The sequence below is a fragment of the Trachurus trachurus genome (assembly GCF_905171665.1).
Source record: "Trachurus trachurus genome assembly, chromosome: 16".
In the NCBI taxonomy this organism is placed as follows: Eukaryota; Metazoa; Chordata; class Actinopteri; order Carangiformes; family Carangidae; genus Trachurus; species Trachurus trachurus.
This window is the reverse complement of record NC_139902.1, coordinates 6,671,529-6,694,820: the sequence shown is the minus strand read 5'-3', so window position 1 is coordinate 6,694,820 and position 23,292 is coordinate 6,671,529. Positions and strand designations below refer to the sequence as shown.

General features: G+C 42.8%; 1 protein-coding gene across 1 annotated transcript in view; it reads right to left on the bottom strand.

The window, feature by feature from the left end:
• Window positions 1-23,292, bottom strand: part of syngap1b (synaptic Ras GTPase activating protein 1b) — a gene marked incomplete at both ends in the record, with an annotated part of 140,398 nt that overhangs the window by 98,509 nt on the left and 18,597 nt on the right. The window contains one exon of the mRNA XM_083990154.1: window positions 3,872-4,212. Within this exon, the coding sequence (XP_083846280.1) occupies window positions 3,872-4,212 (341 nt within the window). The remainder of the gene's footprint in view (window positions 1-3,871; window positions 4,213-23,292) is intronic.

Here is a 23,292-nt window from a genome sequence, read left to right as displayed (position 1 = left end):
GGGCTGAGCAGGGTATGAAAGTATGTTCAAACTAAACTGCTGAACTGCAATGTAAACAGACTTCAGCTTTCATACCATTAAAAGGAATAAGGCTGGTGTTTTTCTACATTGTCAACAAATCCCACAAAAAAGACTAAAGCCAATTATTGGAGTCTGTTTCTTAATAGTTTCCAACTTCCTTATCTGGCCTGTGGAACTCAGCACCAGGCCCATCTGCTGCTACTGAAGTCATACATCTTGAAAACTAGTTCACATACATAAGGTTTCATTTGTAAAACAAGGGCAGTCATTTCTTGAAACGGCTGCGTACAGTAGTTTTCAACAAACATTGCTCAAACAGGACATAATGGCACATTTGTGGGGGGGTTAGTTTATCAATATGCTGTAACACACCGGGCGGTCTAGAGAGTATTTATGGCACGAGGAGCATGTAGAGCTGATTCAGAAATAAACTTAAAGCCTGAGGTTATGTAGATGTCAGCTAGTGCCGTGGTGTGACTCATTCACATGTTTGGGGTCTGTGAGGGACAGTAACATACGGTTATTTGACACAAATCTTTTAGTTTGACCTGAATCTAAAACTGGGGTTAATGTCAGTTACTCTGATATTATCAAACTAGGGATTTCTCAGTGTCTTCTCCAACAGTAGTCCGAGTACACTAAAACACTGCAACTCCTATTCAGCATCTCTAAGTTATTATTTTAAATGGTTTATAATATACCATATTGATACCATAGATACATTCCAAGTGCTAATTTGTGTAAAGTATTCGTTAACAGTGTGCTATTTCACATCATTACCACTATGTTATACATTTGCAATTTTGTCGGTCATTATGTTCATACACTAGCCTCCAGTTATGTATGACCCAGAGTGTGTTACGGTTATTTGCAAACACATTAATAAACACTTATGTCTGCTTATTGCTACGTTAATACGATCTATTCTACTGCTTATGACTGATCAATATGGTGAGCAGTGAGGGTTTGTTCATCAGAATGAGAAGAGCTTGCTGGTTCTCCATTGAAGAATATTTTTTTAACTAATAAAATTACAACTTTCTTAAAAACTAATGTACAAATGTCTGAAAAATTTAATTAAGTGGGTCATGCAGGTTGGGTTTGTTCCAGAGTACCCCAACATCCCAGTTTGACATTACTGGTTACACAGTTATGATCCAGTTACAACAACTCAGAGAATTAACAAAAGTTTCCGACTTCCCACTGAATTAACAACTGCCCTTGAAAATGAACCCCCAAAAGCGAGCCTGAGGCGACAGTGATCCTGGGAAGCTGGAGCGACTCCAGATACGTTCTCTGACCTCCTTTTTAATAGATAATAGCTGAAAAATAGGGTTCTCTAAGTAGCACAAAGACTGTGAACACTATCTCATGACAGACTGTGAACACAACTCCCTGTGTGTTTTGCTCAGAAAGACACACGGAAGTATTTGGTAGTGTTTACTCAAGCCTCCATGCCCAGTCGTGTTCACACAGCAGAGCCCTGACACACCTCACATACTGATCAACTCTTTTGAAGCTCCTACCAGACCAGTGATTGGAGCTGGGGTTTGATTCAGCATCTGGACTCAGCGTTGAAGCTGAATCATTTTAAAGCTCCTGTTGAGTCTATTCAGGTTTGTAAGTTGCAAGAATTTCAGTTTAGAACCGCAATAATCAGTCAATTAATCCATCATCAATCATTTTTAAGGCAAAAATGACAAAAATATTTGTTTTCATATTTGAAAACATATATTTCATGTTTAAGAATCTCATGCTTTAAACAGACCAAATAATCAATTCATCAACAAATAATCAGCCAGTTGACTGATAATGACAATAATGGTAAGCTTTATGATACAGGATCGAGTATGAATATTTATTACATATAACTGCTAAGGTTGTGCCTCATCAATCGTATTTACTGTGTAGTTGAATCATTGCGAATGTTTTATCTTGTTTTTTGCAAATAAAAAAGACAGAGGAGATAAAATATTTACTATAACTGCACTAATAATTCATATAGCACTGAACAGGTAAAGAGACAATATTTTTTTTCTCAAGAGTTGGAGGGATGGTGAATATTGAACTTTCAGGTAGCCAGAAACAAGACTCCAAATGAATGCTAATGTTGCTGCGTGCCTGCTGGAGCCATCAAGTGGCAAAAAGAATCAACGAAATGCCAGATTAAAAGACACAGACCAGAGGGCATTTGGGTATTTGGACACGCATTGTAATCAGTACCAGAATTTAACCATAGTTAGTGTTTTTACTATCACCTATTATACTGCTTTTACTGAAAACAAGACATACAGCAAAGCAAGGAAACTCCTCCTACAGTGTGTAATATAAAGTAAATGTACTATAATACAGAATATCACATACTTTATATTGTATGCAAATAGGATTTGTATTCAACAAATCCAATATATTTTCTCGGAGTCTAAAAATTATACTTTTGACATCACTTATTCATTAAATGTTTAATTTTTCTCTACCCACACAACAACCAGTAATTGCCAGGTGGCCTGAACTTCTGTAACCAATGCACCTTAGGCACTTTAGATGTCACATATATTAAACCCTCAGTCACTACCAAGGGTGGTATGTTTGTTATTTTCATCTCTCATTTTGGATGCTCTCATGAATAGCCATGCCCCATTTTTTAAAAAGGTCCCATATTTTTTTTTCTTTTCAATGTTTTATTAGAAGTTTTAACCATAGAATCTATGTTGTGGCTTTAAGTTTAGAGTCAATGAGCAAACTGCTTTCAGGAAAAATTTCAGAGAACTTTATACCTTTACTTTTCTATTTAAACCTTTATATACAGTATATATTTGTTAAAAAATAAAAAATAAAAAAAAAAACTGTATAGTTTTAGACTTTTTTTAGACTATTACTTACTTTTTGCTTTTACTATGATTTCAATTCCCACTGTATACATTATGTCCCAGGGCTGGTTCTAGGCAGGCATATATGAGGGGGCAGTCAGAAATGTGAAGGGGGCATCATGTGAACACATCATGCTCCAGCACTTTTTTTTCTCTGTGCTTATAGTAACTTCATTGAATTGGGTTGTTGGCTATGTGTCCAACCCCAACCTGGAGAAGTGGATTGCACTTTGTCAGGCCTCTACCTTCAGACCTGTCCAACTCGGGGCCGGGGTGGCCAACCAGGGTCTTAGAGCCCAAATTTTTTACTGTCGTAATGCAAAGAGCCACATTATATGGGGGGTTAGGGGTGCATATACTGTACCTGAAGATGCATTGCAAATCCAGAGGGGGTGAAAAAGGTGAGTACTGTAACTAAATCCCTGTAGGGGGTCTGGGGGCATCCCCCCCCAGAACATTTTTGTGATTTTAAAATGTGAGTGAAGCATTCTGGTGTACTCTGAGAAGAGGGGGGGGGGGGTCTACTATGGTCAAGATTTACAAAACTGAAAGGTAGTCTTATGAATACTAAAATAAAAAGAAAACTTTCTCAACTTCTAAAATTTGGATTTGAGGGGGCAAGACATTTATTTGAGGGGGCGCTGCCCCCTCTTGCCCCCCTGTTATGTCCTGTATATAGCATAATTCCTCATAAAGTTGCAAGACCTTGGCTGAAACCAAATCCTGTAAGGTTGGGTGGTGGGTCCCCAGGTCTGCACTGGACAGTGATAACTGCTGTGCTGTGACATTACCAGTTTAAAGAAGTCCTTGTTTGGATGTTCAGTTTCTGAATACAGGCTGTGTGCATTTCTCTGTGGACTGAATTAACAGATAATCTCGACTTGCTTTATAATCAGAAAATACATTTATATAATGTAGGACCTTTAACAAGAAACCTGCAAACCAGTACCAGTGTGTCCCTGGTGTGTGTCGTACAGTACCTCCTCCTGGTCCAACATGTAGAGCTGATTTCCGGCGCTCACACGGAGACGGGGGTTCCAATGGTCGTGGGGTGGACGGTCGGGAGAGGGCCGGTCGTAGATGGGGCGGTCGTGCAAGGGGCGATTGTAGGAGGGACGGTCGAAAGAGGGACGGTCGAAGGAGGGACGGTCGTAGCTGGGACGGTCGTAGGTGGGACGGTCGTAGGTGGGACGGTCGAAGGAGGGACGGTCGTGAGCGGGACGGTCGTAAGAGGGACGGTCGTAAGAGGGAGCTTGGAAGGAGTGGGCGTGGGAGCGATGATGGTGATGATGATAGGAGGGGGGGACGGCACACCTTGCATCTGGACGGGAGAGAAGGAGGAGAGACGGGGTGAAGGGGGGGAGAGGGAGAGGAGAGAGGGAGGAGAGAGGTCAGTTAGGATCATCGGTAGGAGGGTTGTGATGCTGCGACACGTCTGTCCTCATAACATCAGTGTCAGGTGTCATTACACTGTGTGGATCTGCTTGAAAGAAGGTCAGCAGGCATTACGGCGGTGAAGCTGTACAACCGGACAGGCTGAGATGTTGGAAAGAAGACGCGGGTCAGGACTGGTACAAGATGATATACGACATAATTTACGGCAGGAAGCCCAAAGAGCTTTTAAAAGGAGGTTACACCAAACTTCAACCTCTAAGAGAGTGAATTCCAAACTATTCTGTCAAACAAGTATCACAAAGAGTGAATTCAGCAACAATACAAATAGGTCAGGCATTCAGCACTAGCACCATTACCTTCTGCTAGGGCCATTACTTTTCCACACACACACACACACACACACACTGTCACACACACATTGTCACACATGTATCTGCACAGCTGCTGATGGTCAGCTGAAAAACTCTGTAGAACCCATGATAGAGGCAAAACATCACAACAGTCACATGCGGCTAGAAATGAGTTGTGGAGAGTTGAACAAGCAATGGTTTGTTAGCCACTCCTACAAAGCTTAAAGTCATAGTTCAACATTTTTGGAAAATTGGACCATTTCCATAATCCCTATAGTCATAGTCATTTAATTGTCGGTGCAAGCTATTTTTAGAACGGTGGAGCAGAGCCGCAAGCTGTTCAGAGCTACGCTATGGAGGCTAATGGGATTTCTTGGTTTTCCTCATCAAACTCATCAAATACCAGCCAACAACTCCAAAATGCTCTTGTGCACAAGTTGTGACCTGCACATTCACCACGCTATGAGATAATAACAGAACGTTACGAGACGGAATTGTTTTCTAGGTAAATTCATGCAGAGCCGCAGATGTGCGTTGCCTTCAGGGACAGTTTGTCAGCAAGCAGTCTCTGCCTTTGCCTCAAAAACAACTCTGTCTCGTAACGTTCCGTTATTATCTCATAGCGTGGTGAATGTGCAGGTCACAACTTGTCCACCAGAGTGTTTTGGAGTTGTTGGATTGTGTATTTGATGAGTTTGATGAGGGAAACCAAGAAATCCCATGAGCCTCCGTAGTGTAGCTCTGCTCCGCCATTCTAAAAATACAGTAGCTTGCACTGACAAATAAAGGTAACAGACCTACTGCTATGGATTATGGCAATGGGCCAATTTGCCAAAATGCTGAACTATCCCTTTAACACACCTCAAACCAGTTCAGACTGGATCTTTTTATGGTCTTTCATACACAGCCTGTTACAGGTGGGGATGATGTGTCGTTATTCCACCTTGCCGTCTGGACATCCACTTTTACACCAGCAGCACAGGTCGTCCCAGAGCCAGATCCACATCTGAGTTGACATAATGATGGGTCTTCTTCATCACAATATAGATGTATAAAAAGGGCTTAATATTCACAAGTTCTCTCCTTCCCTTAGTTTTTGTAAACTCAGTCCAAATTCACACACAAGCCAGAAAACAGATACAGAAGATCAGACTGTTTAGGACTAAACACTGGGACCTGAGGCAACTGAAAATGCAAATAATAAAAACCTTCGCTCTCTGAGGTTCATTCATAAGAAGCAGAAAACTCGAAGGTGACTCTGCAAACACACTCTTTGGATTTCTCTCTCTGTGCCTGTTGGTTTTATAGTCAAAGCTAAAAATGATAATTGTCTAATTGCAGCGGCCCTAGATCCTGCTCGCTACCAAAATCTAATCATCTGTTCCTTGGCCCGAGGCGGTCCTGTCCACCAAGTCTGCTCCTCCGCTCCTGTGATATCCTGCTGACAGGCAGACAGACAGAGAAACTGAGCTACAATCTGCTCAGCGGGGGGGTGGGGGACATTATCTTTGACGTTATCCCTGATACCGATGAGGATCATTTAAGAAGATGTGGTGGTTTAAAAAAAAAGAAAAAAGAAAAAAGAAAATGATATCTGAGGGCTCGGAGCTTCGGATAATTAAAGAAATTGATCACACAGTATTGGAGACATTAATATGGATTTTTTTTTCGCAGGTAGCTGTTTGACTTCTACTTAAGTGAAAAATGTGCGGCGGAGGACCTTTGGTAAATGAGGCACTTTGTCTTTTCTTTCTTTGCTGCTGTCTAGGTTTCCTGCCCTTATTGCTCTGCTTTAACTTGTGTTTTAAGGAAATACACCACAGACACTGACTAATATTGTATCCACATAGAATAACTAGGATCTATTTCCATAGAATTGAATTCATTTATACCGTGTTTTGACTTGAAGTTGCAATGCTATATGATCCAGTTTAAAAAACGCTCCACATCCCTGCCTGAGCCTCTGGAACGTATTCATCCCACTCACTCTCTGCATCTAAAAGGCCTCTCTTGATGGATCTGTTCTTTTAATATTGACCCTTTAAAGACTCCTTATTTATTATCTTTGTTTAAGCTGTAGACATTTTTATTTCTTTTCCATGGAGCGAGAGGCAGCAGCGGTATCTCTCCGCATCCCTCAGATTAGACCGCGGAGCATTTTAGAGTTTTCAGCTACGGATACAAAAGCAAACGTCTTGAGGCGGTTCTCTCACTTCAGTCCGCCTTATGCTGGAATTCAAAGACTCTCTCGTCCCTTTGAGAAACAGTCCAGTGAAACATGGCTGTGAACAAGCCAGCCACGATGCACTGTCTTCACACACACTGCCAACAGGCTTAATCAATTGCTCTTGTTTTAAAAAAACAGCTTGATAGTCAAAACAGAAAGATAACGCACACACACACACACACACACACACACACACACCACTCCACTATCATCAAGATTACATTTCCTGCTCCTAGAGATCCAACAGCTGATCTGATAAAGAGCATCAGCTGATTTGGAAACTAAATCCTGGGGTAAAGGAGTTGAGAAATGCCTCTGCAGCCTCTCAGTCAGTTTAAGTAACATTCCCAGAGTGGCTCGCACCTCCTGCACCAAGGAAAAAAACACATTCACACTTCACACAGCATCTACGGGCTTTACTACAAGGCCAGCACACATGCACACACACGCACACACCAACACGTTCAGGCAGTGAAACAAAGACGCGGCGCTCACAAAATACTAGATCAAAGTTTACGGCCCCCAGTTCACACTTGACTCCCTGACAGTCACCACAAACATACAAGTATATGTGACAGTGGCTGAGGCTCTGCACTCGCTCCCGTAGTGAGCCAGAGAGAGTCACCTGCAGCCCACAATGCAACACTGAAGCCTGTCGTAGCCCATTATTTTACTGCATCATCACTTCTCTGACCCCCCCCCCCCCCCTCTTGTTCTTGTTCTCTCTCGATGCCAGACAACTGACGGCTTCACTGCTTCTCCGTCCTCCGTCAGAGTGGAAAGGCACAACAGGCAATCATCTAATTATGGCAAAAATAACAACTCGGTTGATCTTTCAGGTTCCTGTTTGAATTATGAATCAAGCTGCTGAAAAATAGATGAGCTGCTAAACAAGCACAGCTAATTAACATGGACCATTCAAGGCCTGGAAAGGAAGCATGGAAAAGTGGATTGTGAAGGAACCGGGAACTTCGTGGTCACGTCATTTTCATCAGAGCGGAGGAGGGCCAGGTCAGAGGTCACATCAACCAGACACACGGATGATGTGATGGAATACATTGAAACACTCGATTACCATTTTGTTCAGTCCTTTCAAGTTGGACACAGGCAGAGCAGGAAATGAAAAAAAGAATAATATGATGTAATGTGAATAATTTGGCTGGACAGAAACTCGGGGCCATAAATATGGGCCACTGTGATGGGCTGTGTTAAAGGGTCATGATAGCCTCGGCTCAGCCTTTGTGTCTGTGTGATTTAACAAAATGCAAGTGACATGTGGAGTAAAAATAAAGGGATGTTCAGAGGATGTTTGACATCCCACTGATTTATTTTCATCTTATTAGATTCTCTTTCCTGAGGAAAAGTTTTATCACAGGGCTTTCTAAGGTTTTTAACTAATTAATATTTCCATTCTTAAATAAACGATTATGTTCTTAATTAATTGACCAATCATTTGATTGTTACGAAAGAAAAGTATGAAAAATATCCGCAATATCCTGAGGCATGAGATAATGTCATCACATTGTTTTGTCCAACAAAGAATACTTAGATTTACAGTACAGTATGTAGGCCAGTGGTTCCCAACCATTTTTGGCTCATGACCCCATTTTGACATCACAAATTTCTGGCGACCCTCGATCACGCGCAGTCATGTGATCGCGGCCATCAATCATGCATCAGCTCAGATATTTTTATATGTTGCATTTTACTTGAACTCGATTTATATTCGAGTAGGTGAAAGTATAGAATACAGTTGTTTAAGATTGTGTGTGTTGTTTTTAATTATAATTTTAAAATGAGTTAAAAGAATATTTTCATCAGTAATTATTTTTTATCAATTACTAGACATTTCAGGCGTGGGGTCCCGACCCCGAGGTTGAAAAACACTGATGTGGGCCAAGAAATGCAGAATACTCTCACTGTTGAGAACCTGGGTACATCTTTGATTTAACAATGTTTCAAATTACTATTCCCACTCTTTCCACTACATAGTTTACTGATAACCATAACTTTAAAAAATAAATAAATAAATAAAAACACAAATCTTCAATAATTTCACATTTTGTTACGCTAAAATTGTTTATAAAATGGTTTTAAGCTGTTTCTGCATCTAGTATATAAAGGTCTCATGACTGATAATATGAATGACAGAGAACAAAAGACGCTGAGGAAAGCCAAGGGCTGAAACGCTTCCATTTGACACTGCTGTGCGTTTAATAAATGTTATAAGTTTCTATCGTGAGTGCTGACATTTCAGTTTTTTCTTAATATGAATGATAAAACCATACCAAGAGGAGTAAGAAACTGGCTGCAGAGCTCATTTTTAGTTTGAGTGGATTGTTTTGAGGTTATAAAAATATTTCTGCTGCATTGACAGGACTCTTCCTAGAGCTGCTCCCCCAACCACACCGGTGTCCAGTGGAGAGGGGGCTTGGTGAGAGAGGACACCACTCTGTCTGAGCCCCACAGATCTTGTGTTGAGACTGGAGACACCGCCATGAGGGCAACCACAGTGGAGCCACTGGACTGTAGCCTCTCTCTCTCAGTGGAAGACATGAAAGACGCTTGGAGTTTGGAAAAAGAAAAAAACAAAACAAAAGGACTCTCAGATTATGAGAAAAAAAGATTCTCTGCTCAGATGAGACCCAGATTGAACTGTTTAGCCTCGGTTCTCTGCATCATGTCTGGAGGAAACCAGGCATTGCTCATCACCAAATGGTGAAGCATGGTGGCAGCAGATATGCACTGTGGAGGCGTTCGCCAGCAGTTGGGACAGGGTTGATGCAAAGCTGGACGGAGCACTCACACACCTCAGGCTGGACCAAAGCGTCTCCTTCAAACATGACAGTAGCTTTACGCACAAAACCAAGGCATGGCCAGACCGGCCTATAGGAACGACCGTGGCCCGGGCATCAGAGCCCTGACATGAACCCAATCCAACATCTCAAGAGAAACCTGATAATGAGAGGATCTGCAGAGGAGTGGCAGAAAATCCCCAAATCCACGAGTGCAGAGTCACGTCATACGAGGAGAAGATTCCAGGCTGTAATCACTGCTAAAGGTGCTTCAACTAAGCACTGAGCAAAGGCTCTGCATACTAAAACACAAGTGATGCTTATGGAAGCAGATTTTCATCGTGTTTGACTGAAATACCATCTGTAATCTAGCGTACTGAACCAGCATAGAGTACCTATCTATCGATCTATGGTTTTTACTCTTTTAACCAGCTCTTCTTACATTTGCACAGCAGGTTCATATTGTATCTTCTCTTCAGCAGCGACATGGCTACATATTTTTGCTGCAGAGGTAAATTGTAAAATTGTCACAGGATGCATAAAACAGATGTTAACATCTTCTCCACATTTTCTGAATGGGTGGGAACAGGCAGTTATGGTGATCTATCCCCAACTTACTCCACTCTTCTTCTGAAATGTTTTATATTCTGGATGTTACTGTACAGTGAACTGTAGAAGCAGATATGAAAGATGCTGAGTAAGTGCTCTGTGAAGCGCTGGTCATTATCACAAGTCTTCAGAGAGACACAGCTGTGTGGGGATTGCTCTCCCTTTTCTTCCAAAAAGCACCTAAGCCCTCGAATCCAAACTTTGCAACTGAGTGGAGCAAAGTCATGATTGGAAGATATCCACTGGGGGATAGCAGCGTGAGTCATCCGCAGCCCAATCTGCGCTACTCTACTGTAGGCCTACCTCTCCACCCCCGAGGCTGCCTATTAAGGGCCTGTGAAGCGCAGTGGACAGAATTTCAATGAGTAGACTCATTCTTCTGTCTGTCTGTTCGTACGTTCAGGGTGCGCAGGCTCGCCTCTATGTTGCATGAATATACTGTAACGGCTTGGCACAAGCAGAAGTGCTGAGATGCTTCTTTTCGCCGCTCATCTTCCTCCACCTTACTCTTGTCTTTCATTCGCTCTCGACAGCTTGTGCTCTGTTTCCCTCGCTCGGGCCTTTGTTCCTCTCTCTCTCTCTCTCTCCTTCCCTCTCTGTGGACTCTTTTCCCTTTTCTGCCATCCTTTGCAGTTTACAAAGAAGAGGGGCTGTGCACCAATCGGATGACTGGTCAGCCTTAGTCAACGTTGTCATTACTGGAACCCGACAGGCCTAATGTTGATTTATACACATCGCTGAGCTCCAAAACAGCGCTAAAAATAAAGCTCGCAATATCCCCGGGCCGCCCAGGGCAGATAATGTACTCCTGCAAGCATGGCGAACCAAAGCAAGAAGGCACCACGCAGTGCACATGTCATTACTGTGACCTCAGCTGCACCCGCATCGCATATTATCGCCTTCGGATGGATCATTGGGAAATATTGCAACGGAATACAGATGTGATTTTGCCAGGGATGAATATATGGATGGCGGGCGCGAGAGCAGATGCAGCGCTGCACTTTGAGAAGCTGTGAGTCAGAGTGGTGCATATGTGCGGTACAGTAGACTGCTGTCAGTGCTGAGTCAAGGGGGGGGATGTCAAGTGTCAGCAGCGGGGTCACAGAGGCCCAGAAGAACCTGGATTCTTGCTGAACAAGCGCATTGGTCGTGCCCTCAATTCCGGCTATGTGCCGCAACGGACTCATTGGACTTGCATTAGTTTTGGCCATGCTAGTAGATTGGCATGAGCGTGCGACGCCAGAAAATGATATAAATCTACTGTACATTCAGAAAATCAGGCCTCACTTCATTAAAAGGCAATCAGTATAATTTTTTCTGCTCCATAGCACAAAATTACCTAAATATATCTGTAGGGGGTTGATAGGTTTGTTGATCAATAACAATTACTCAACGATTACCTCACAGGGTGGGTGAGACCTCTGGCTTTCAAAATTCAATATCCAGCCCGTGCAATTTAAAGCGCTTCCAATTTCACCGCCTCCCTTAACACAACTGCTCCACAAATAGCCCAAAGATGAAGCAATCAAGCAGGTTTTCCACTAAGAGAATGACAGTGCCGGTGTTTTTGCAGCATTTCGAATCATGACACCACATCTGCATTTCTGACGGATCTCGGCTTTAATTAGCGTCTCTATTGGGCGAATGTGACTTTATTCGTGTCAACTCCAGGCTACCGTCACCCACCGCTGGAGTCGGAGGCAGTGTCAGGCTTGAGCGGGAGATGAGTTGTACCTGTGTTGCTGCAGTTACAGCAAATTACTTAATGTAATTTTAATGATCACATCATGAGGTATATAAACCACTTAAACACCTGTTTGTACATTTTCTTTTCTAACCTTGATGATGATAGTTTGCATTTTCCTTAGTCTGCCTGTGCTACAACACACACACACACACAGAGCAGTATCTTTATTCCATGTTGCTTGTTGTGTGATTTCTGCTCTACTATCTGTATTTGTTTTTTTTTTCTCTCTGTCTCTATCGATGTGTAATAATCAGTGGAATATTGCACAAGTTGTTTGTAACGTTGCTCTCCCTGCTATAACTTGACATGAGAGTGGGCTGATCTGATGCAGAAACAGAACGACGCTGTCATTCTTCATCGTCCCCAGGCCTGAGGGTAGATACGTCTTCATCTCTTTTCCAACTGTGCTGCGAGGAGGAACAAACTCATGACTGGGAGCAACAATGCATTTGAAGAGGCGGTCCGTCCACTGACACTACTACACAGCCATGCAGCGCAGTGGTGTGGAGATGGCATTTAATACTTCTGAAAGGAGATCTGAATTTGTCTTATGAAGCTGTGTTGTGTCCCTGTGTGATGCCCACACTTTGTATCTGTATGTAGGTGTGAAGTTAGCAGCTACCTACCTCAGATACACCAGTAATGACCAGCAGATAGAGACTGACTGTTAGCACTACTAGCTCTACATTAGTAGTCTGCCCACATTAGTGCTCTCTTGATCTCAGTTGTAAATCTGTATTCTTCAGTACCTTCGCCTCATTCATTATCATTTGAATGTAAAGCCACATGGAGCCGTGGAATAGTGTGGCAGTAACAATATGACTGAGTGAATGAGACCAGACAGGCTGAATTTGTTAAGTGTACTGTATTGGTCACGTCATGGCCCACAGCTGATCCGATCAGGAAGGTCAGCATCAAAGTTGATACTAGTCTGAATTTGAATCATTGCATTCCTGCTTTTTAGCCTCATTGTTTTGGTTTTACGGCCAAAAAGTTCCCTCTCGTTCATCTTTAAAAAAAATATGAGGCTGCACGACCTGCCAGGCACCGACCGCCAGTCCTCATCCAGCTCCACTGGCCCTCTGTCCACCAATGGATACAATACAAGCTCCTCCTGTTAATTCAAAGCTCTCCATAATCTGGCCCCCCTTATCTCTCTAACATGTTTCACCCATATACCCCCCCTCGTCCACTCCGCTCCTCATCTGCTGCTCTGCTCACCACACCCCGTTCAAACTCAGTTCTTTTGGTGCTCGTGCTTTTAGCTGCTCAGCTCCCAGACTTTGGAACACTATCCCACTACACGTCCATAATCTGGACTCAATTGCTACCTTCAAGTCACACCTCAAGACACACCTCTTCAAAACTGCCTACTCCCTTTAATCCCAATAGTTCATCCATCCGTTTAGCCACCTAAGGCGACCTTGAGTGCCTTGAAAGGCACCAACAAATAAAATGTATTATTATAAGTGCGTAACTTGCCACTGAGCAGAGCTGAAACATATCTTCTGGAGTGTTTGGTGGTAAAGGCCGAGCTAAAAGAAGAGGGAATATTGAGACTTATAATCATCAGGTGTCTGGAAACACGACTCCACATCAGTGCTCGTGTCGCTCTTTAAGCAACTGGTTGCTAACGTGCTAGCTATGGAAACATGATGATCTAGAAACGTGTGTGTCAGGGGTGAACGTTTTTCAGATTGTGGTGAAATTCTTCTGCCCCCAAGTGGTCGAAACCGTGGATTAATGCACCTTTAAAACTGAAACTCAGATTACGACTTCTACACATTTACCACCTCCTCTGTGTGTAGATCCACTTCTGTTGAGCAGTGATGGCCACATTCCTCTGATTTGCCTCTACCTCCCCTTCATGCTGCCACTTTTTCTACTATACCCTTGCTGTCGGGCTTCAGGGATCGTTTACTAATCACTGCAGTCACAATGTCTTCGGTTTACCGTCCAGTTTACACTACAGTATGTTCACATACGTATGTTTGTGCCCATAATTGTGTGTATTACAATAAAAATGTAAAAAAAAAAAAAACATCTTTTTGCACACAGTCAACCTGCCTGTGTGAACCCAGGCAAAAGCTTTGATCCATTTTTAATTACAGCTTCTACACTGAATCCACTCCAGCCATGAAGGAGAGATGTCAGATGACAAGACGGGAAGATGGGGGTAAAGGTGTGTGTGTATACGGGATGTAGTGCATACTGTATGTTCATGTGTGTGTGTGTGTGTGACAGAGAAAAAAAAAGTGGGGGTGGGAGAGATGGAGGAGAGTATTCTCACCTATCAGATCATTCACCCAGCCCTCGCGCGGCGCGTCCCAGGTTCCCCATTGCTCACCCAAAGCGTCCACACGGCGTCACTGTTGCTGCGCTGCTAGCGCCTTGAATCCGCCCCCAACTCCACCACACAGGAAACAAGGTTACTGCCCAAGAGATGTCACTTCCGAAACACCCACTCCCGCTCGCTTGCTCGCGCTCGCTCCCTCACGCCCCCAGCCTATTGCCATGACAACCGAGAAAAGAATAGAATATAAGTGAGTGTTAAAGAGACAGGGAGATCAGAGAGACAGGGAAAAAGAGGGATGGAGAGCGAAAGACAGGAGTGCAGGACAGAGGGACAGTGAGGAATAACGGGGGGGAGAGGGAGGAAGAGGAGAGCGCGAGGATGGACAGAGGGAGGGGGGGAGTGAGAGAGAGAGGGAGAGAGGTGAATGAGTGGGCGGGGAAAAAGATGGATGACAGGAGAGGATGAGAGATTGAGGGAGAGAGGAAGCATGTGGTGGGATGTGATCAGGGGGGATAGGGAAGAGGAGAGAGAGGTGCAGATGCTGTGGATGCCGCGAAGAAGGAGAGAGATAAATGAAGTGATGAGAGACGGAGAGAGGGAAAGAGGGAAGGAAGGGAGGAAGGAAGGAGGACACTTTTTTGGGAATAGGGAGCCCACATCTTGTTCCCATAGCAACACAGCCATCCATGAAATACTGACTTGTACCTCCCTCTCACTCTCTTACTCTCTGTTTCTGTCTCTCCATCCCTCCCCCTCTCCCTTTCTCTTTCCATCTCTAACTATATATACACACACACCATGAGCGTAAGTTGGCACAGAGTATGTATGCAGTAATCCAGGCTCTGCAACATTGTCAAACACATCAAAAGGCACCACGTTTACCATCAGTGTACAGCTCCGTGGGAATTAATCTGCATTCTCACACTGCTACGGCCGAAAGTGGCCCTATCTTGGAAGATGCTTCCAAGTCTGACTTAATACAACACTCACATGCCATATGTAAGTTCAGAGAGTTACTGCTGGTGTAATCACTCCCCCTCTCCATACTGGCTGTGATATCTTCCCGGCACAACTACGCCGCCAAGGCAGGGGTATGGAGGAGATCAATGATTCCTCGCAACATGTCGCCTCGCCGCTTTCTAACACAGAGAACCAGCCTTCACATGTTATGAATGGCAAAAAGTCTGCTGCTGCTGGAAAAGGGAAGAGATGAAGTGGACACAACTGTGTGCACTTTTGGAGAGAGAGAGCATCCTCAAAGTACGGTGGACCAGAGAGCTCAACGCGCTGTAACTTCAGATAACACACACACACACAGACACAAAAGTGTCACTCATTCAGAAAACAACTTCATAAATTTGACAACACATGCTGCAACGACTTACAACACCTGCAAACACACAAGTGCGCTGTTTCTGGGGACACAAAACAGAGACGGACCGGCCATGGCAACCTTTGCACAATACTTCTTGATATGAAGAGTTGTGTCATAGGTGTTTTTTTTTTTGTTTTTTTTTTGGTGCCTTCAAACTCTGCAGAGAAACAGACCGGGTTTAATTCAGAAAAAATATCCATTCATTGGTTGATCTACCAGAGAAAAATAATGTTTGTGTTCTGTTTGTTCATTTTGTGGTCTGTCAATATTCATGATAGCTTTTTTTATTTTTTATTGTTTTTACTTATTTTAAAATGTTCTAGTTTTAATACAACACTCACATGCCATATGTAAGTTTTATTTTATTTACTTATTTTAAAATGTTCTAGTTTTAATTTATTTAATTGACATTTTCCAGGAGTTTGCGGTGCTGCACTGAGGCCATTTAGAAAACGTATTTAATGTTAGCCGGTAAAATGTTGATTATCATTACATATTTGTCACAAGTGTCTGAACCATAACTGAGTGATCATTGCAACAGCAAAAAAGTGTGTTCCTGTATACATGAGGAATACAGGCCAATTGATCAGCCCCAAAAATCCCACATGGGTCCGGCCCTAGTTTAAACTCAGAGCACAGTGAGTAGAAACCGAATCCTTGCACCACTTCTAAGCGAGGGAAAACTCTCCTGGGAAACACCAAAATTGATTTGGCTAATTCAAACTGTTGAACCCTCGTTTTAGCTCTGGCTGACCTTTGAAGAGAGTGGATTATGTCCTGAGTCTTTTCAATTGGAGGAAGAAATATTACAGCAGTCAATAACTCTGTCACTATATGGTACATGTGCTGTGTGAGTATTGCTCAGTGATGGGAACCTCTCCTTTTACAATAAAGAGAAACCGGGGTTGAGCAGATATACTGTCGATGTCAGCTTCATGCTCGAGCTGACCTCAGAGATAAAAACCAAAATGCAATAAATCTAAAGAGGGAGGGAGGAGATCGATGTGGCCATCATCCCGCCATGAATCCCAATGAAGTTCAACTTTCTGCACTAACTCCTGCCAGCCTCTTCTCAAAGCCCCGATCCCCTCCTCGTTCCCATCCATCTCATGCTTCCTCTCCTCCGTCAGCCAATCTGTTTCTCAGCCCCCAACCCTTCGCTCTCTGGCTCCCTCTCTGGCTCCTGTTTCCTGGATGTGGCCTTGTTGTTTTTTACCCTCCTGTAAATCTTTTATCTCTACCTCTGTACCTTCTCCCTTTTGTATGGCACACTGTCACTCTTCCACCCTTTCATCCTCAATATTCCTCTGCCTGGGATTTTAAAAAAAACTTAATTATCTGTCCTAGAATCACATTTTTTTTTAACATTCACCTCTTCCATTCCCTCTCACTCCTCCATCTTCTCTTACACTCGGTCTATTTTTGTTTCTAGATCTCTGTGATGTTTTCTCTGCCTCTCCAAATCTATCTCCAAATCTATCTACCTGACTTTCAGTCTGATCTCTTCCTTTTCTTTCATGTGGCCTTTACCATCTCTCTCTTTAACGCACATTTTTGTTCCTTCCAAGCCAAAATTTCAAATCTTATTAAAACTTTCAACTCAAATTGGCATCAATTAGATCAAACACATGTAGGCACACACGTGTGGATTAACAGATCACTAATAATAACTACACAATGAGCAATAAATACTAGAAGACTCCCATCTGTTCAACTTTTGTGTTTGGTACTTTGGTGTTCTTCCATCATCGGCATAAAAACTGCAGCCAGTAGTAGTACAAACGGACTCAAGATGTCTCTGTCATTCATTTGCATTTGATTGTTTAAATCCGAGTGTGAAACCTTTGAGGAAATCTTGACCATGTTCCACACAACAAGAGACATCCTACAGGGTGTGATGTCTGATTTAACATCAATGTAAATGTCTCAGAAACTGAAGAACCAACTGAGCGCTTCTCTTCTACATTTCAGTGTGGTGAGAATTTCACCCGCAAAGATTGTGAATGGGATGGACTCGCGCTCAACTTGCAAGTAAATACAGATGAATGACAGAAACAGCTTGAGGCCATTCAGGCTTTGGCCAATAGCAAAGTTGGGCTTGCCTGTTATAGCTGTACAGTAGCCTCTCTCACAATCTCCCTCTCCACTGCTCTCTCGCTCTCAAGTCTCCCACTCGCTTACACTCACTCCCACAACTCTCTTTGCCACTCTCTCTCTCTCTCTCTTTTGCTCACACTCCCTCCCTCGTTCTCTGCTCACATCTTTCCTTCACTTACCTAATGTCTTTTAACTCCGACCCGCTCATTTTTAGCAGTGTCTCCTTTCAAAATGTCAAGTAGGAGTCTTTTCTTCCAAACTTTGAAAATGTCACAGGTATAAAATGTGAGGTGTGTGTGTGTGTATGGGCTCAAGCACATCTTGCATTTACTGTATTGCATGTCAACAAATGTGAGAGTGGGGGAAAAATGGATCTGTTTGTTTTTGCAGCGACGATAGCCACAAGACGGAAGAACAGATGCTACACAACACGGTAAGGAAGAGGCTAATGGTCATAAAAAACTAAATAAGCACCTCATTCACAGTGAGAGGCATCAGATACTTGTGTGAGGTCATGTGGAGCGGGGATGTAAAGACATCAGAGTGCCCGGGCTGTTTCTGTGCTCTCGTACGCCTACACTGAACAACACATTGTGGGCTGTTGGTGCCAAGTCTGTGTCGTAATCAAGGCAGCGTTCACATCACCTTTCATCTTCCATTGGGAGAAGTGAAAAAGAAATTAGGTTTCAAGAACAGGTAAAAACTTTTTCTTTTCTTCAGAAATTAATTTGAGCACAATTCGACATGTTACAGTTCACGAAAGCTGGTTGGATTGAAACTCAGTCTCTCTCTAATACACTCATTCCCTCTCACAACCTGCAATTTCTGCTCTTACGCTCCTGCACTCTCATGTTCTCTCCTTTAACTCCCCAGTCTGCCATCTTTTTTCTCTCTCTCTGACTTTCAATCTCGGCTGCATTTTGCTCTAAAAACTTTGACAGCCTACACAGGAAACTCTCCAGGTTGCTCTTTTCAGGCCCTTTTCACACAGGGCATGAATAAATAAACACCATGGAAGGGGGTGGGTGCTGGACACTTCTCTGCAGATCCATTCAGTGGGGCAGTCCTGCTTCTCCACCTGGCTGTGAGGCTGATATTCACTTTGCTGAGAGGAGAAAATACATTTGAGTGTGAATGTGAGTGTGTGTGTGTGTGTGTGTGTGTGTGTGTGTGTGTGTGTGTGTGTGTGTGTGTGTGTGTGTGTGTGTGTGTGTGTGTGTGTGTGTGTGTGTGTGGTGTGTGTGTGTGTGTGTGTGTGTGTGTGTGTGTGTGTGTGTGTGTGTGTGGCGGGCGTGCGGGCGTGCTAACACAAACTTACAAGATTATATCAAATACCACAGCATAACTTAGTGCAGTTGTATTCCACCTGTCTTGTGAGGGTGCAACTGTCTGATGGCTCATTTAAAGCAGCTGTAGCAGAGACTCTGCTGCTGCTGCTGCTGCTGCAGACAGGATGTACAGAGTAACACCACTGTTATGAAGACACTTATTCCCAGCCTGCCCTCCAAAGTTCAGTCAAAGCTGCTTGAACAACAGAGTCATGCATTTTTATTAACATTCCTCCAAAGCAGTCCTGAACTGAGGGGCAATCAGCAGAAAATCAACCACAGAGACATCTCAAAAAGTTAAAGGTGTACAGAAAAGAAAATTGAATTTGAGCCCACTCTGGGTCATAAAATTAATGTAATAACTCATCTTTTAGACGATGTAGGCCAAACTTTGTGCAAAATTCTATTTTTGAGTAAATCCGGGATGAAAGTGTGTATTTTTTTTTTTTCGCATTGGATAATGCAGGCGCACGGATTATACGTCAGCCTGTACACGATTCATCAGCCACTGACATTGGATCCGTAATCCGTCATTCAAACGTCTGAGACACGCACACACACACGGAGCTCGGGCTCGCCCCAAGCTTTGAATATCCCGCCCGCTCGATAACGACCAATCAAATTCGTTTTCCTTACTCGGGTAAACTCGTGTTGCAGCTCGTGGCAACTCGGCGCGAGTCGCGCGACAAACAGGACAAACGGCCATTTCTGTACACCTTTAAAGCATAAAAGGAAGAAACTAATATTATAATATCCCGAATGGTTAAGTTACGTTAAATTACAAATATTTTAATCATTACATAGACTTCAGCCTGCTTCGGTCCTGGTCAACTGATTTGGCTTTTTCAATGGCTGATGCCAGTGTATCGAGGCAGCCAATGGCTGATATCCACTCTAATGCAAATGCTGTGAGTGTTTTTATCTGTGATTTTTGCATCTGATGATTCAATATTGATTGAACCTAAATGAACATTTCTTCTTCAAAAGAAATATTTGAAAAAAAAAAAATTGCATCATCTGTTTGATACAGTTGATCAACATTTTTTTATCATTTTAAATCATCAAAAATGTAAACTGTAAACTACTTTACAGTAGGGATGTGAACGTGTACTAAAATATGTACATGTGTAAACTGTGCAATGCTTTCTGTTTAAACTTGTACACGGTAGTGTCCATCGGATTTTTATTAAACTTTACTGTTTCATTCTGTGTAAATGTTTACACTTGTACACTGGCACACCCCTAGCTTACAGGCTTTTTGTGTTGAGTAGGTGTTGTCTGATGCTTAACATCTCAAAATATTTAGGTTAATCAGTCTATCACTGATTTTAATCATCATTCATCCATTTTAAGCTTTGTGTGGCAGAGAACATGAAACACATGGAACACTGTCTATCACAGTAATGCAGTTGTAACCTTTGTCATATTTATTAACACTTCTTCCCTGATGCCTCCTGTGTACAGACCTGTCTGAACTGTCTGTTTCTCTGATCTTTGTCTTGTTTAATCTGCCTTTTCTGGTAAATAAAGATTTCTTGGTTGCAACAAAGTCACAGAATCTTCTTGTTCAGGTTCAATAATTAGTTACAGTAAGTTTCCACTCAAAAATGATGGCTGCTGTGTCCTCATTCACCCTTTGTTGTAAGTGCATGTTTTAATTGTTTTCTCAAAGGCTGAGTGGCATCTTCAGACCTGTTAGCCTCCATAACGCCTCTATTTATCAATATGACACTACAGTACATTCCCCTTTGATACAAGTCATTCTCTGAAGCAGGACGTGGAGCTGAACTTCTCTCATCTGAGCCACAACTGGTTTAGCGTCCCTTGCAAGTCATGCTCCCAGTGCCCTGACCCCTGCGTGTTTTTGTTTCTCTCTTTGGTGTCACCATGCTGATTGAAAGCGGGTCGAGCCAAGCTGTCCCTGAGAGATAAAGAACAATTATAGTCATCTGTCCTCAATCCAGAGATAGACTAGGAACTGTGTCATTGTCTCATTACCCAAAGGGTTGTCGCTGAAACTTCTCACTCATAACACACCTTAAGTCATGTTGCTCCAGCTGATGGACAGACAGAGGAATGGGGAGGGGGGGGGGGGGGGGGGGCAGATGACCCTGAAGTCAAGGGATAACACCACAGAACTTGATGGAAGTAGCAGAGGAAGACATTGGTGGACCACTACGACCATGTGTAATGTCTAAGACCAGCAAACAAAGATTCTTTGGAATCTTTTGTGCAACTGTCTTTAGTTTCTTTAGTCAAATCACAGCAACAGATTCATCACTAAAGCACAGGATCCTGACTTACTACTGTATAACTGTGTAAGACATGATAATTTATGTATAATTGTCCAATATGCTTTCTAAAAGTACTCTCAATTACTTTTAACTGTGCACAACAGATATTTCATCGAAGTAAAATTTCCTCTATAGCTGAAAAGCTGAGGTGGGTCATTCTGCCATAAGGAAGTGCCAGAATTTCATTAGTCTGGGTTCAATGGAGTTTTGGTAACCCCAAGTCTAAATCCCTTTTGAGAGCCTGACAAGAATATAATTTTGTGAATAACACCAAGGACCAGATTTACTAAATCTTTTGCACCTCCTTTCAAGCGCTCTGCCACAAGAAAATGTGTTATTTATCAAACAGCCTGGATTCTCAGTTTCAACCTGGATACTATGTACAGTAAATCTCAATGACAGCACACAGGAATAGCAGCTTATGAAACAAAAAGAGGGCAGTAATAAATGCCTGTGTGTGACCACTGTGGAAAACAAAGTGATGGCAGGGAGTTGGGAAAGACTAAACTCAAAACGGCACCGCTTGTTTCAGTCTGTGCCCTGAACCTCCAAACAGTATGTTTACATTCTGGTGGCCACAGTGAAATCATGTGATGTTGCTAGGGCATCAAAGTCCGCGAACGCATCACAACAGTAGAACCCGCTGTTTGTTTTGGATTTCCAATCCAACAGCAACATTGACATAAAACCACGATAATTGTTATCCAACCTTAAAGGAGACGTATTTTGCCCCTTTTCCAGAAATTAAAATAGTTCCCAGGTGTCTCAAAGACATGTCTGTGACATGCTTCAGTCAAAATCCCCCAAGGATCAAACATCACAGCTCTTTTCATCCTCTCAAAACAGTCCTGTTCAAAACGGCTGGTTTCAGTGCCTGTCCCTTTAAAAGCAAATGAACCACTGCTTGCCCCGCCCCTTCTACTGGTACCAGGTAGGGGTGGGATTATGCAAATTCGAAACCTAGTTACATCAATGGAAGACAACTGAGGGAACAGCTCATAAAACCACATGGATTTCAACCTAGAGAGCCTGAAAATTAGTGATTTTCTTGTCAAGTCTAACATTCTGCGGGCCGGAAGGCAAGACACCTAAATATATGTTAAAGAGCCTTCAAAAAGTGATATTTCCATAATATGTCCTCTTTACCTCAGCAGTTACTTTTGTAGCCATGACGACCAACAAGCCTCTTTCCAAGATCTCTTTCCAAATCTAATCTTATAATCATATCGTCCTCTGACCAGGGCGTCAGATCAGATGTTGTGGTTAAATTTAAAGGACTTGATGAAGTCTCGCTCGGAAAAAAGATGTTGCGTTACTTTCCTCAGAGTCTAATTACGAAAAAAAAAAATCATATTTGCAATGACTCTGTGTTTTCATGAACATAACTACATTTTGATTCTGCAGATGTGTGAACTGCACCTTGTGGGTTCTCCTTCACTCCTGCAGTCTGCCTAGAAGTCAGTGTGAATCTGACTGCATAATTAGCTGCTGTCTTAATAAATCAGACTTAAATTCCTCTCAGGTGGTGAGCCAAAACTGAATGGAACTGAATTCAGGCCTTGAAAGCTTATGATTCTTTTCTCTTTTTTTGGCATAAAAATCTAATGTTAAGGCAGTGATATTACCAGCAATCCTCTAACTGCAGCCTCATTGTAAAAAAAATATCTACAGTATATCGTCATCATCATCGTTCAGGAAACTACGTCCACAGCATCGACTCCTTATGCGTTTGGCAGTGATGAGCTGAAGACCATGGGACCGTCATGGTTTGTTCCACCTGGCCCTCCTCTCAGCTGAATGAGCAGCCAGTATTTCATCACTGGCAGGATGCTTCAGATAAGAGCTGCACACTGTGTTCAACATGCTCCTCATAGACTGATTCTGTAGA